Source organism: Phoxinus phoxinus (genome assembly GCF_949152265.1).
Source record: "Phoxinus phoxinus genome assembly, chromosome: 4".
In the NCBI taxonomy this organism is placed as follows: Eukaryota; Metazoa; Chordata; class Actinopteri; order Cypriniformes; family Leuciscidae; genus Phoxinus; species Phoxinus phoxinus.
Genome location: NC_136879.1, coordinates 38,656,301 through 38,668,365, shown reverse-complemented (window position 1 = coordinate 38,668,365; position 12,065 = coordinate 38,656,301). Strand labels below are relative to the sequence as shown.

At 42.3% G+C, this 12,065-nt stretch overlaps 1 protein-coding gene across 2 annotated transcripts in view; it reads left to right on the top strand.

Annotated features, from left to right (window-relative positions):
• Positions 1-8,268, top strand: part of LOC306997003 (NACHT, LRR and PYD domains-containing protein 12-like) — a 95,842-nt gene extending 87,574 nt beyond the window's left edge. For both annotated transcript variants that reach the window (XM_079609989.1, XM_079609988.1), the window contains 2 exons: positions 54-232; positions 3,346-8,268. In XM_079609989.1, coding sequence (XP_079466115.1) covers positions 54-232; positions 3,346-3,347 — 181 coding nt within the window. In that variant the 3' untranslated portion in view covers positions 3,348-8,268. The remainder of the gene's footprint in view (positions 1-53; positions 233-3,345) is intronic.
• Positions 8,269-12,065: the final 3,797 nt, after the last annotated feature.

Sequence of the window (12,065 nt, the reverse complement as noted above, 5' to 3'; positions counted from 1 at the left end):
TACTGATCTGAACTGAACTGAGAGAGTGAAGTGTGTGTCATTGTTCTCTACAGGTTGAGTGATTGTGATCTCACAGAGGAAGGTTGTGTTGCTCTGACTTCAGCTCTGAGATCAAACCCTGAACACCTGAGAGAACTGAGTCTGACTGGGAATAAAATAGGAGAATCAGGAAAGAAGTTGCTCTCTGATCTGAAGGATGATCTACATTATAAACTGGAGACATTACTCTACTGTGAGTATATCTTTATTTAAATTTGACCCAATTTCAGTGACAGGTCTCATGTGTGTGTAACTGGAGAATATAAGAGTTTAATTCTGTGATGTGAATATGATCTATGATAGGTCTATATGAATATTTTCATCCCTTACATGTTTACATGCACAACTTTTGTTTCAATTGGAATTAATTTATTCTGATTGATGAATCCAAACGTTGTTTACATGAACGATAAATAAAATCGGGTTGATGTGTGTTTATATGTCACAAGCTTCAAATCAGAATTGAGTTTTTGACATGCACACACTACACAAATATTTCCCGCTGTTTGCACACACTATTCTCCTACTTTGTTTGTTTTAAACAGCAGACTTAATATTTATATATTACGGGTCAGGTCCTAATTAGGAGACGATGAGCACATGACCCGTTGTGCCGTGTTGTGTCTGAGAGAAGGACGTGTGTGTGAGAGTCTGAGAGAAGGACGTGTGTGAGAGTCTGAGAGAAGGACGTGTGTGTGAGAGTCTGAGAGAAGGACGTGTGTGAGAGTCTGAGAGAAGGACGTGTGTGAGAGTCTGAGAGAAGAACGTGTGTGTGAGAGTCTGAGAGAAGGACGTGTGTGAGAGTCTGAGAGAAGGACGCGTGTGAGAGTCTGAGAGAAGGACGCGTGTGAGAGTCTGAGAGAAGGACGCGTGTGAGAGTCTGAGAGAAGGACGCGTGTGAGAGTCAGAGAGAAGGACGTGTGTGAGAGTCTGAGAGAAGGACGTGTGTGAGAGTCTGAGAGAAGGACGTGTGTGAGAGTCTGAGAGAAGGACGTGTGTGAGAGTCTGAGAGAAGGACGTGTGTGAGAGTCTGAGAGAAGGACGTGTGTGAGAGTCTGAGAGAAGGACGTGTGTGAGAGTCTGAGAGAAGGACAAGTGTGAGAGTCTGAGAGAAGGACGTGTGTGAGAGTCTGAGAGAAGGACGTGTGTGAGAGTCTGAGAGAAGGACAAGTGTGAGAGTCTGAGAGAAGGACGTGTGTGAGAGTCTGAGAGAAGGACGTGTGTGAGAGTCTGAGAGAAGGACGTGTGTGAGAGTCTGAGAGAAGGACGCGTGTGAGAGTCTGAGAGAAGGACGCGTGTGAGAGTCTGAGAGAAGGACGCGTGTGAGAGTCTGAGAGAAGGACGTGTGTGAGAGTCTGAGAGAAGGACGTGTGTGTGAGAGTCTGAGAGAAGGACGTGTGTGTGAGAGTCTGAGAGAAGGACGTGTGTGTGAGAGTCTGAGAGAAGGACGTGTGTGAGAGTCTGAGAGAAGGACGTGTGTGAGAGTCTGAGAGAAGGACGTGTGTGAGAGTCTGAGAGAAGGACGTGTGTGAGAGTCTGAGAGAAGGACGTGTGTGAGAGTCTGAGAGAAGGACGCGTGTGAGAGTCTGAGAGAAGGACGTGTGTGAGAGTCTGAGAGAAGGACGTGTGTGAGAGTCTGAGAGAAGGACGTGTGTGTGAGAGTCTGAGAGAAGGACGTGTGTGAGAGTCTGAGAGAAGGACGTGTGTGAGAGTCTGAGAGAAGGATGTGTGTGAGAGAGTCTGAGAGAAGGACGTGTGTGAGAGTCTGAGAGAAGGACGTGTGTGAGAGTCTGAGAGAAGGACGCGTGTGAGAGTCTGAGAGAAGGACGCGTGTGAGAGTCTGAGAGAAGGACGCGTGTGAGAGTCTGAGAGAAGGACGTGTGTGTGAGAGTCTGAGAGAAGGACGTGTGTGTGAGAGTCTGAGAGAAGGACGTGTGTGAGAGTCTGAGAGAAGGACGCGTGTGAGAGTCTGAGAGAAGGACGCGTGTGAGAGTCTGAGAGAAGGACGCGTGTGAGAGTCTGAGAGAAGGACGCGTGTGAGAGTCTGAGAGAAGGACGCGTGTGAGAGTCTGAGAGAAGGACGCGTGTGAGAGAGTCTGAGAGAAGGACGTGTGTGAGAGTCTGAGAGAAGGACGTGTGTGAGAGTCTGAGAGAAGGACGTGTGTGAGAGTCTGAGAGAAGGACGCGTGTGAGAGTCTGAGAGAAGGACGCGTGTGAGAGTCTGAGAGAAGGACGTGTGTGAGAGTCTGAGAGAAGGACGTGTGTGTGAGAGTCTGAGAGAAGGACGTGTGTGTGAGAGTCTGAGAGAAGGACGTGTGTGAGAGTCTGAGAGAAGGACGCGTGTGAGAGTCTGAGAGAAGGACGCGTGTGAGAGTCTGAGAGAAGGACGCGTGTGAGAGTCTGAGAGAAGGACGCGTGTGAGAGTCCGAGAGAAGGACGTGTGTGAGAGTCCGAGAGAAGGACGTGTGTGAGAGTCTGAGAGAAGGACGTGTGTGAGAGTCTGAGAGAAGGACGTGTGTGAGAGTCTGAGAGAAGGACGTGTGTGAGAGTCTGAGAGAAGGACGTGTGTGAGAGTCCGAGAGAAGGACGTGTGTGAGAGTCCGAGAGAAGGACGTGTGTGAGAGTCTGAGAGAAGGACGTGTGTGAGAGTCTGAGAGAAGGACGTGTGTGAGAGTCTGAGAGAAGGACGTGTGTGAGAGTCTGAGAGAAGGACGTGTGTGAGAGTCTGAGAGAAGGACGTGTGTGAGAGTCTGAGAGAAGGACGTGTGTGAGAGTCTGAGAGAAGGACGTGTGTGAGAGTCTGAGAGAAGGACGTGTGTGAGAGTCTGAGAGAAGGACGTGTGTGAGAGTCTGAGAGAAGGACTGAAGGCCGTGAGATTGTGTTGGTCATTCATGACATCATTCAACAACTACAACATCTCATACGCATCATACGCCATTACGTCATTGCACACACACAGTACTTTCCAGATTCGGTTTTCAATCTGATCGAGTTCATTCGATTAAAGTGTTTACATGAAGACTTTTCAGTCCGAGCCGTCAATCTGATTACTAACAGATTATTTAGTTGCATGTAAACGCGTGTGTGTGCGCGTGTGCGCGCGCGTGTGCGTGTGTGTGTGTGTGTGTGTCTGTGTGTGTGTGTGTCTGTGTGATAAAGCGATATTTGTTTATCATTTGCTGTTATTAATCTTTTCCAGTTTATCATTAATATCTCTGGCTGTTTTTCCTGAAATGTTCTCCAGATGTGATGTGACTCAGTAATGTCTCACACTCATATGTGTCTGTCTGTGTGTTTTATTGCAGGACTCTCAGTGTTTAGACGTCAGTTCAGTTTCCTCAGGATCAGCTGATGGTGAATAAAGAGCCGCTACAGAGACTGAAGACACAGAAACACACTGACACTGTGTGCGTGTGTGTGTGTGTGTGTGTGTGTGTGTGTGTGTGTGTGTGTGTGACTTCACACCAGTTTCTTGTTTTATAGTAATGGCTCATGAAAATGAGTGCTGAAAATAGCAGCTTTGAATTGTTTCAAATATGTTAGATATTGATTACAATGTAGATTGTGAAACACTCAAAATACGTGGCAAACGGTAAAAGCAAAGTGAAGGGTCTCTCATTTTCTCCTACAAACTCAGGTAGACCATTTGACACCAAGTGGATCTCTATCGATTCTATGAGTTTACATTTGAAGGCCTGGTACTCCCAAAACGCACAGGGTACAGCTACATATTCAACCACCACGGTAAACTCTTCTACCTTTTCACCTTGTACTAAAGATCCCACATTGACTACCTTCACTAAAAAGGTGTCCTATGAAGTAGAAAAGCTTTACAGTAAACAAAAAAAGATCACACGGCATAATCTCACAAAAAAGAATCTCAAGCACTTAAATGGCTTTCGGAGAGATGATATAATAATAAAAAGCGCTGATAAGGGGGGTGCTGTCTGTGTGTGGGACAAGAAGTATATAAGTTAAGCTCTTCGCCATCTAGATAATACTCCGTACTACTCAAAGCCCTCATCAAATCCAACACTATGAGAAGAGAGCTGGAGCAATTGCTAAATAAAATCACATAATTGGATCACTAAGAAAGAATATGAGTTTTTGCTCTATCAACACCCACGCTATTCTTATTTTTATATGCTCCCCAAAGTCCACAAGGATCTGGAAAATCCACCTGGTAGACCGATAATCAGTGGGTATGATTCAATAACAGAACCTGCTTCCAAGTGTGTGCATTAATTCAACAAGCCATTTGTTGCAGATTTACCTTTTTATATTCAAGATACTACACAGGTTTTAAAGAAAATTGAGCAAATGTAACATAGGTTCCTCTATGACCACAATGGATGTGGAGTCTTTATATAGCAATATTGTACATGACGAGGGTCTAGAGGCTTTAAAACACTATCTCTCATCCACACCTGAACATTTGATGCCTCCCAGTGACTTTATAGTGCAACTTACTGAGTGGACCTTAAAGAACAACATCTTTCTCTGTCAAGTCAAATTGTATAGACAAGAAAAGGGGACCGCAATGGGCGCATGTTTTGCTCCCCAATTATGCCAATCTGTTTTTAGGCTTGTGGGAGGAACACTATATATTTTCCCAAGATAACCCTTTTAAAGATAAAGGGCCCTATCTTGCACCCAGCGCAATTGACTTTGAACACCGACGCATGTATCATTCCTATTTTGCACCCGCGCACAGCAGACTTTTCCCTCCACAGACGCACGTCGGTAAATTAGGAAATGAACTTGCGCTCGCGGGGGCGGTTCAGCGCAAAGAGGAGGCGTGTTCCGGCGCAAAACTTCCCTGGTGCTATTTTCCAGTTTTAGAAAGCAATTGCGCCACTGACCAGGAAAAAAAACAGTCTAAAGACAGTAGTACGTTGCGCGTTAGTGATATGGTATTTTAAGGGCGTGTGCTTGGCCATAATGTAGCGTGTTAACGCGAAAGATCTATCTAGATAAAAAAAAAAAAAATCTAGATTAGGCTACACATTTACCCAAATTATACGCCTGTTTAACCGAAGCTAATTTGGGTGGGTTTCTCCCATCATCCCCAATGTCACTTCTCTGTGTTTTACGGCCCTGACGAGAACGTCGGTTTCCTCGGCTGTGAGCCGCTCCTGGCGAGCGCTGGCAAATCCGCCGTTATAATAGCAATCCACCGTGGAACAAGCGCGCCGGCTCTTAAAGGGAATGTGAGAGGACGCTCTGATTGGTTTATTTCACGTTACGCCCAAACCACACCTATGAATAATGAAGCTACTTCAGACCAACCCCTTTTAGATTTGCGCCAGGCGCAAGAGTCGTTTATCCCGCTGGGAAAATAGCAACAGCGCCGGGATCCGCCCACAAAGTTACTTGCGCTTTGCGCTTTGACACTTGCGTTTCAGATCGTTAAAATTGGGCCCAAAGTGTTGTGGTGGGGTAGATATATTGATGATGTGGTTCTGATGTTCTCAGGCTCAGAAAAATAACTTGTAGACTTCCATGTATGTAAACGGCTTAAATGAGAACCTTAAATTCACCTTTGGCTAAGCCCCGCCCCCCTTAGTTACTGTTGCTACCTCCGACAACTTCATCTGGGCTCTGGTTTGGTATCAACATGGCTTATGCTGTGACAGCTCTTCCTGCTGAAATTTTATCAAACTTTTATAAAGCAGCAAATAAAGTGTCCGATAGAAGTAGGCAAAAGTGTCTGCAGTGTGCGTTTGAAGGCTTTATTTAAGACAAACGGTGAAACGCAAGCAACAACAAGGCATCCAAATAGAGGCAAAAGCATAACGGTCACAGTCAAAAAATGAACCGCAGCATATCCTAATCGAGACGGAGGCTGTGACTAACAATATCAGGAGAAACACTGTCATGCAAAGCTGGGTAGGTCTCTATTCACTTCTATAATCGTTATTATTTACAAAGCAAACGGACTACGCGAGTATAAAGCTGTATTTATTAGCAGCGTGTGCTAGCGTATCAACAATTAGGGCAGAGAACCGAAATCATAACATAAACCAGCATAAAACTGTCTAACTAGTATAACTTCACAGTAAGGTTAAAAGCTAAATGTATCTTAGAGACAAAAGTGTGCTTGTTGATCTTTCGCTGACTGAGGACGTCCACACAGTTTAATCCAAATACGACACTTGTCAGTATTTAACTTCGGTTTTGGGAAGGGGAAAAAACGGACACCCCCTTCCAACCTCTCTGGGAAACGCGTATCTGTGTTACAAATGCCCCAGGCACAACGTTTAACCATATTTTTTATAAAACGACGACGTAATAGCCTGCCGAGACCAAAAATATGAGCCTCCTGCGTTGAAGTCAATGGAGCGCCGTGAAAAAGTGTCGGAGCCTCTGTCGGAGCTCGTTCTTGGCTGCGCTGTGATTGGTCAATCTACATTCTAGGGCGTGGCTTAGCCAAAGGCGAATTAATCTGGACTATGGTTTACACCAGGGGCATAGCCATCATTTCAAAATTGAGGGGGACAGAATGTCAAGCATTATACCAGTTTTTTTTTTCAGACCTTTGTAGACAGGATATTGCTTAATTGGCTTATTATGCTATTCATGTTTAAAGCAATAAAACGGAAAGAAAAAAAGGAATACAGATGTTCTGTAATCTATATTGCACATTGTATTGTATATTTTACTATATTGTTTACATATTTTTAATAGTTTTTTTGTGTACGTTGTTTTGTATGTGAATGGCACACAGTAATGGATACTTGCACATTCACACTTTACTGTATTCTAGTCCACATTTAAGGAAGGAAATAAAAAAAAGTCACTCAAAACACACATTCCTTAGAGTGTTTGCAGCCTCAGTAGTTGACTGATAATCGTACTTGGACTTGAACATTGCTAATTGCACCCTCAGTGAAGCGCAGTGCAATTCTGGATATTGTTCCAACAGACCAGCATCAGACTCTCCTGTCAACAGTACCTTTTCAATAGAACTGATCGTAAGCAGCCCCTCTTGCTCAAATCTTTCTTGAAACTGCATATTGACAACATCCAAGACCTTGAAAAACTCTGTCCTGAAGTAGTCTGCTGAGGAACTAGGTACATGTGCTGAACCCTGACCAGACAGGCGTTTCGGAGGCTTTCGAGCACGGGGCATTTCTATTGGAGACAGATTTAGGGAGTTACACATTTCTGTTGCTTTTGTTATATACTCTTTGGAATGAATCCTCTGTTCATTTTTTTTTCCAAATGTGTCCTTCACACAGTTGACAGCAGCTAGCATCCCATCTACTGTCTGAGTGCGGCTCTGAAGAGAAGCATTGAGACACTCCAGCTCTTCTGTCACTTCTAAGGCAAGTAAAAGGCCAAGCAAAACATTGCCTTTTTGAAATCTATCAAACAAACCATTTGCCCTGCAAGCTGACTCTGAATGACCACACGCCATTTCCTCTAGAGCAAGTAACATCGGCTGATACTGGTTTAGCACAGCACCAATGCCACAGGTGCGCACTGTCCACCTTGTAGGACACAAAGGTCTGATCGCTTTGACAGATCCACTCTCTGACTTTGAAATATCCTGGAAAGTTGAAAAATCATTTTCACAGATTGGCCAAACAAAACTCCCACTTCATGAACCCACTGCAAAGAGTCACGGATAACAGGAGATGCTGTACACGCATGCTGAGTAATTCAATTTACACAGTGTGGACCACAGTGGACATATAGTGCAAGTGGCTGACTCTCTTTGATGATGGCCTGTGCCCCTGAATACTTTCCTGCCATGTTCGCAGCACCATCACAAATTCCTCATGGACTATTAGATCGTGATCAACATATCTAAGACAGACTGATTCCTGTTCCTTTCCTGATATGTCTTGGGTACCATCCATGATGACACAAAACTGCAAGTTAGGAAGTGAATTGATGTTATGTGCAATTCCACGAATTATAGAATTAGCCTACTGAATAGATTCAGGATTTCATTTTGAATTTGTGGATAAGTATGTAGCGCCCCCTAGGCCTATCTCCTGGTACTAAAGGGCGTTCCTGGGTTCTTAAATTAATCCTAGTTAACTGTATATAATATATAGAATTCCTGCTGACCTCCTATTTAAATGTCTGCTTGTTTATCTTTACATGTGCTTTGATTAACTAATAAACTTTTAAACCACAACCCTGTGTGCTTACTTTTGTGTAACTGACTTAAACCATTTTCACATAAAATATAATTCACCTATTTCAATCTATTACTCAACGATATCTTACACTAAATGAATACTCGGGACTCAGTTATTAAAATGTTAAATAAAAATAATGTTTACTGAATAAATAAAATATTAAATTCAGAAAGAATGAATTCTCAATATAAACAAAATAAAAATAATAATATACAAGTGTCTTAAATGAAGAAAAGTATTCAACAAATACTTACTAAGGTTATTGAATAAAATGAAATCACCTCAAACCTCAAGTTTGAATTATCCTCAAAATGTAAAAGAAATCAAAAGGTTACTGTACCTCAATAGCCTCAAAATGTAAAGAGCTTAGAAACTCGTTGGCTACATTAACCTTACTTTAGCTACCATTCAACAATAGACTAAAATACAGTAGGCTACATAACACATCAACATGAAACACACATGCGGGCCCACACGCACACACACACACTCACACGTGATTCACCCACCCCAGTCCTAGCCGGCAAATGAGCTAAAATCTAACCGTTGCAGGCCTGGAGCGACGCTTGCCCAGCTAACACACGACGTCGCAGTTACGTAATTTATTCGTACTTTTTGGTCATTTCATGACTTACCAACTGACAACGTAGTCTCGACGTCGCATGTCTGTAATTTTATTACCATCAAATTGACCGTTCGCAAAAGCCACGCCCCTTAGTTATTGTTACTACGCCCGTCAAACAATTGAGAACCAGACGCATGACTGGGTTGAGCTCCATACATTAAGTGATTGGTTTTGGAGTAATGCAGCAGACATATCCTCCAAGGCACGACAGAAAGTGTAGACAGAATAGCACACGGGAGCACATGCACTAAACAGTTTTGTAAAATTATATATCAATCATTTTTATTTGATCATATATCATTTTACAAAACTGTTTTGCGCATGTGCTCCCGCGCGCGCTATCTCAGTCACAACACTGCAATCAGAGGACGCGCTGAAACCATCAACTATCCATGCTGTTCTCTTCATAACTCGTAGCCGACTGAGAAGGACATATTTGTGTAAATAAATAGTTGTGCAACTGCGCGAACTTTGTTTTGAAGTTTAATGTTTGAGTTCCTGAGGAATTTGTGACTGTGTACCTGTTAAACCACATCTAAGTTTCGTAATTAGTGAGTCCGTGCTCTTTCTCTTTTTTCTCTCTTGTTTGCTGACTGATGAGGGGCCGCAGTGCCGCAGTGAAACGGTGTTTGTACATGTAGCCTATTTTTTAATAATAGTTGCAAGCAATCATAAAATACAGCAAGTTTTAAGCCCGTGCAGACCTCACTGCCATAGGCGCATCATTGCACTATCTTGCTGAAATCGGAATGTTTGACGGAGGTCCTTCTCCTTAGTTACAGCTGCTGAGCTAGGATTGGACGAGAACCGTTCGAGGGCGGGGTTTTGCGAACGGTCAATTACCAACTGACAACGTCGTCAGTACGGTCTCCTAAGGTTACAAAACAACCAACTACGTCCCAGTTACGTGACGTTTTGGTAATTTCATGACTTACCAACTGACAACGTAGTCTCGACGTCGCATGTTTGTAATTTTATTACCATCAAATTACCAAACTGACAACGTCGTCAGTACGGTCTCCTAAGGTTACAAAACAACCAACTCCTGTCCCAGTTACGTGACGTTTTGGTAATTTCATGACTTACCAACTGACAACGTAGTCTCGACGTCGCATGTTTGTAATTTTATTACCATAACATTACCAACTGACAACGTCGTCAGTACGGTCTCCTAAGGTTACAAAACAACCAACTACGTCCCAGTTACGTGTTTTGGTAATTTCATGACTTACCAACTGACAACGTAGTCTCGACGTCGCATGTTTGTAATTTTATTACCATCAAGTTACCAACTGTAATAATGACCTGCAAGACACTATTTAAATATGAAAGATTTTTCGTGATTTTTACCATACAATTTATAAGACTATAGGGAAAGACTAAACAAAATGACAATACAACTACAGAACAGGCTTTAATTTTTTTATTAAAAAAGGAACAAATGGAACAACAGGGCAAATAGTTTAAAGCAGGACCAATAAAAGGGGGGAAATATCTGCAGAGGAGCTGAGATCTGCATTTTGGAGCCAAATAGTTCCAGCTTCATGCACACAAGAGTGAGAAAAAACATTCAACAGAAAGAAGATTGCTGTAAACTCCGTCTCAGTGATGGGCAGTCAGGGATAGAATCCATTTAAAATTGAGAGCTTTAACAGTAAAAGGGGTATATAAATTAGAAGCATATTGAAAACACTGTAATGTTGGCAAATATTTAGCTATTAAAAGTAATTAAGATGAAAAAAACAAAAATAATTAACTGATAAATTGTTACAACTTTTACTCTACGGTGGTCTTAAGGGCTTTGTCGATCTTCTCACTGTGTTGTGTTCCATGAAACAGAGTCATACATGTTTGGAGTGACAATGTGACATTAAGTAAATAATGAACGAATTTCCATTTTGGTTGCACTATTCCTATAAAAAAAAATTGTCACTTGTAATAGAGTAAATTTAATATAGGTTTATTACATAAAATTTACTCTAAGGATAACACACCGTTGCCATGGACACGCAGGATTCTTACCGTTCAGGCGAGATATATCCAGCTGCAGACCCGCAGCACCACCAGTTTCAGAACCCCAGCGCCAGAACCGGAAGTGAGGGGCGGAGTTATTGACAATGAGACAAGCAATACAAGTCTACAATAACTACAAATGAATGTAAAATATATTCCTTCTGGAGATGCCCGAATGTTTTGTTCAAATATTTGACTTGCTGTATCCACATTATAATATAGGATCTACAGATGTACACTACTCTGCATTGTGAAAAGCCAGTGTCAAGGTCCAGCACACTTCTGAATGATTGGTGCCAGTTTTCATAATTAATTTAACAATGGTATGTGTCACTTTACAATAGTTTGTGGCATTTTCTCTCATGCTAGTTTACAATTATTTGAAATACCTGATTGGTAAGTGTCAATTTGTGGTGCACAAACAACATACTCCTGCTTGTAGTAGGCTACCACTTTAATAAGAACATTTTACTAAAATAGCTAAATAGTTTCTATATTCTTGTATAGTTACAAATGACAGCTTAACTGTCCTATATACAAATATAAATAAATGTGTTATCATAACAACTGTATTTACAATATGTAGGTAAATACATTGTCAAAATTATTATAAAAAAATAACCATAGTAAATATAAATGCATACAACAGGCCACGATATTAAAAATATGGTGAAGCTCAATGTTTCTGTACCTTAATGTATCATTATAACATACGTATTAAGTATGACGTTTCGTGTCTAAGCAAATTACGCTCTAAAACGTTAGGTGGCGTTACTCGGTTAAGAATGTAAGCTCCGCCCCCCCCACTTCCGTTTCTGGCGCTGGTGTTAGAACGTAAGCTCCGCCCCTCACTACCGGTTCTGGCGCTGGGGTTCTGAAACTGGTGGTGCTGCGGGTCTGCAGCTGGATACTATAGGTTCAGGCTGATTCAAGACCCCTCCGCTTCCTCCTGATCAGCCTGTCGGTGTTGTATTCGCTATAACAACCGCCTTGCTCTACATTATCCCTTACTTATTATCTGCAGTTTCAAGAATTTGTTCAGAACGACACATAGACCTACATAGTCAAACAGGATTAACTAGTAGCCAGTTAGTTTGGTTTTACACTTCAATGGACACTCAGAAAATGTAATGTTTAAAGGGTTAGTTCACCCAAAAATGAAAATAATGTCATTAATGACTCACCCTCATGTCGTTCTAAGCCCGTAAGACCTCCGTTCATCTTCGGAACACAG